The 3,996-nt window shown below is 41.0% G+C and overlaps 1 protein-coding gene across 1 annotated transcript; it reads right to left on the bottom strand.

The window, feature by feature from the left end:
- Positions 1-1,377: 1,377 nt before the first annotated feature.
- On the bottom strand, positions 1,378-3,748 carry prl (prolactin; the record flags this gene model as incomplete). Its single annotated transcript, XM_010790492.1, has 4 exons — positions 1,378-1,629; positions 1,966-2,148; positions 3,147-3,254; positions 3,636-3,748. Coding segments are annotated over 4 exons (596 nt in total), but the record flags the coding sequence as incomplete, so codon positions are not given.
- Positions 3,749-3,996: the final 248 nt, after the last annotated feature.

Here is a 3,996-nt window from a genome sequence, read left to right as displayed (position 1 = left end):
AAAAGAGAACTTAGTTCAGAAAACGTTTACCTCCATTGGTAGCGCCTGCTAGAGAGGTGGTACTATCCCGGGGAGAAAAAAGTACCAATTTCTATTGGCTGGGCGAATTGCAAACCACGCCCCGTAAAACTCAGAAATGTTTTGTGAAGCCGCCATTGTATTTGCTGGCATTAGCATTATGCCCCGCGCACCAACGCAGAGAGACTAACTTATGGCAACACAAAAGAAAACATGGGAGCGGTGGAGATGAGGAGGTGTCGGTGTTCTGGCGATTTACTCGGAGGGCTTCAGTAGAACTGAAGCCAGTCCCCAACTTCGGGGACTTCCGGCCGGGGACTTCCGGACGGGGACTTCGGGTGGCAGTATACGCCGTGAAGTTGTTTGCGGCCTGCCAGTAAACCCAAAGCAGAAGAAGAAGAAGTGACGTCAGCGGCTTCATTTGCGTAATCTTCCCTCAGGGACTTATTCCGGGGTGAACGCGATCGTCTCTTAGTTCCATGGGGGTACTAAGTGCTGGGAACTAAGTGCGGCAAAGTACTTGGTGTGAAAGCGGCTAATGCTACAGTGTAAAAGTAGTCTTTTAAAAGTCATAAAGTCAGTAATTTAGCCAATAATCTGAATCTGTAAAGTAGCTAAAGCTGTACGATAAATGTAGTGGAGTAAAACGTACAATACAGGCTTCAAAAATGTAGGGGAGTAGGTGTTTTTAAAGTATAAAATTAAAGATACTCAGGAAACTGGATACGATACGCCATGAAACTCCTCATCATCGCCGCCTTCTGGAAGCTCAGAATGCTAACTATTAGCTCATATAGCAGAATCCTAGCATGCGCTAATCTATAGGCAATAGAGAGGTGCAGGAATGAGTCGTAAAACCCTGTCATGAGTCAGCATTTCATCACTTCCTGGTCTGTAGGACAATGGTTTTCTGAATGTGTTTTTGGTTGTTAGCCTGAAATAAGGTCTGTGGTTAAAGTAAGCTGACGAGATTTGAATTCTACGACATCGAATACGTCAGTAAATACCCAACTGGTGGATTTAAGTGTCATCTACGTTTGTTTGACACAGAGATTATTTTCTCGATAACCCAAAATCGCATGGAGCAATCCCATTGGACCAGAGAGATGCTGCCTTCAGGGAACACATAAATGATTGAAGTGACTGTTATTTCTGTATATATTGATTGTTGTGCTTTTATTTTGGTCTTAATGTGAGCATATGTATAAATGTGTCTTTAATTGTGCATATATAGACATATTTTTGTATATATATTTGTTTTGTATTCGGGATTGTGGGAAATGGTATTTTGATTCTCTCTGTCTGTACACACAAACTGAAAGATTGACAATAAAGTTGACTTTGACTTTGAGACATACGATATCCCTGCACCACTCTATAGAAAACGTTGAGAAAAAGCAAAGCTGGCCGCCTCTCTCTTCAACACATCTGAGGCTGCGTCTTCGTGGCCCGACAGCGAAGAACCTTCAGGAAACTGTCGATCTTGTGGGAGTCGCGGCGGAAACAAGACAACAGGAAGTTGAAGTTGATTAATTGTGAAATCCGGTCCTGGCCGATGTCATTTCCTCCAGAGAAGGGAAGCAAAGAGATGGTCTGAGCTGCAGGACCCATCTGAGGAAGAGGAGAGAGTTCATGTAGTGTCTCTACTTTAAAGAGTCCTCTCCTGCTGATGTTCAGGTGTATATCAGTATGTAGTGTCTCTACTTTAAAGAGTCCTCTCCTGCTGATGTTCAGGTGTATATCAGTATGTAGTGTCTCTACTTTAAAGAGTCCTCTCTTGCTGATGTTCAGGTGTATATCAGTATGTAGTGTCTCTACTTTAAAGAGTCCTCTCCTGCTGATGTTCAGGTGTATATCAGTATGTAGTGTCTCTACTTTAAAGAGTCCTCTCCTGCTGATGTTCAGGTGTATATCAGTAGTATGTAGTGTCTCCTCTTTAAAGAGTACCTTCCCAGACAGGATGTCCAGGCCGTCCCCCAGGCTCTTGGAGTGCAGCTGCAGCTCCTGGACCTTGTTGGAGATGGAGGTCTGGTCGGGGTGATGGAGGGTGTTTGCTGAAGCTGAGAGAACCAGCAGGGGGTCGGACCAGGCCTGGAGCAGAGAGCGAGCCAGAGAGAGGAGGTCCGACTCCTGAGAGGGGCAAATTAGCAATGTTGGCTAAAACGGCTCCATTTTCTGTTTTTAGTGACAGATGATCGATGAGGACTGTCTACTACACTATAAACAAATAAACTGAACAATTTGACAAAGTGCTTTACAAAAGGAAAGACATTAACAGCATACAGATAAAGTGAAGATGAAGGAAAGGAGATCAAAAAGCTGAGGGGGAAAGGGGTTTTGAAAGATGTTGTAATACACTAGTTGGCCTGCAGAGGTCAGTAAGAACCATCGCAATCTAAATACTTTCGTTTCTCCAATTTAGAGTATTTAATTGTTACAAAAATGAAATAATATCAAATAAAGATATTTATTTAAACACAGGAAGTTAAATTAAAATATGCAATAACAAAAGTTTTAAAGAAAAAGATAAAGATATAGTGAAAATGAAGGAAGGAGGAGATCAAGGGAGAGGGTTTTATTGAATAGTCCGTGCAGATAGTAAGACTTTTTGAAAGGTGTTGTAATACACTAGTTGGCCTGCAGAGGTCAGTAAGAACCATCACAATCTAAATACTTTACTACCTTCCTACAGATTGGGTTTTGTTTCTCCAATTTAGAGTAAAATAAATGTACAGTATAAAATAAAACACGGCTAGTTTAAGTAAAATTTGCAATACAATTTGTTTTAAATACTGAATAAAATAATTTATAAGACATGAGAAGTTAAGGTAAAAATATGCAATAAAATAAGTAAAAAATATATATTCAATTAAAAAGATAACATTTAAATAATAATATAAAATGTAAGAAATATAATTGAATTATATATATAAACACCAAAAAGCGTAATAAGAACAGAAAATTAAATGTGCACATTGTCATTCACTCTTAAAACAACAATAAAATGTGTAAAAGTGTGTATATTATCACAATATAGAAGGATGTATTGATGACGATATTAATGATGAACACCAGATTATTATCCCTTGTGATGGACCCCAAGAAGTAAAAAGTAAAAAAAGACTCACAGAAACTTGCAGAGTTTGCTGCTTGTCGCTGGGCGTCTGCAGAGAGGAGGTGTGACACATCGAGGGGCGGGGCATAATCACCCGACCAATGGGAGGGAAGTGAGAGTTCTGGGGGGCGGGGCAAAGGAGCATCATCATTAAATTATCTTATGCAGGGGTTTCAACCTCAAGGCCCCCGACTTCACTTGATGTGGCCCCGCAAGGGCTCTGAAAGAATATAATACGTTTATTATACTGTTACATGCCGTACATTACAATCATGTAATATAATAAATAATTATATGTATATTTATATAGTCTTAAAGTTTCAACCGGCCCTTTGAGTGCAACCATAATGCTGATGTAGCCCGCCATGAAATTGAATTTGACACCCCTGCGCCTAATGTCTGGTACTTCTCCAATATCTACTCCAAGGTGCTGAAACATGAGAGGACTAGTGGTGCAGGTTAGTATATAATGGCATTTAAAAGCCGTGGTGCGTTCACTGACCAGGTCCTCAGAGATGATGGTGCTGAGAGCGTGCAGTTTATCTGAGCCCTGAGAGGCTCGGTCCAGCAGATCACTGATAGGAACAGAGCTGCAGACTGTCACCAAACACACCACTGCACACACACACACACACACACACACACACACACACACACACACACACACACACACACACACACACACACACACACACACACACACACACACACACTCAGATTAATCACATTTAGTGGGAACATATATCAACTAAATGGGAAATGCTGTGGTGGCCGACAGGTGCAAAACAAGCTTTAGCGGCACAAAGCATCTTTAGAAAGGATGCAGATATAAAAACTGAAATGTTCCAAAACACATGAAGAAA

This window comes from Notothenia coriiceps, unplaced genomic scaffold (genome assembly GCF_000735185.1).
Source record: "Notothenia coriiceps isolate Sejong01 unplaced genomic scaffold, NC01 NC01_scaffold00034359, whole genome shotgun sequence".
Lineage (NCBI taxonomy): Eukaryota > Metazoa > Chordata > Actinopteri > Perciformes > Nototheniidae > Notothenia > Notothenia coriiceps.
Note: the sequence above shows the minus strand (reverse complement) of the source record. Positions and strands in the feature narration are given on the sequence as shown.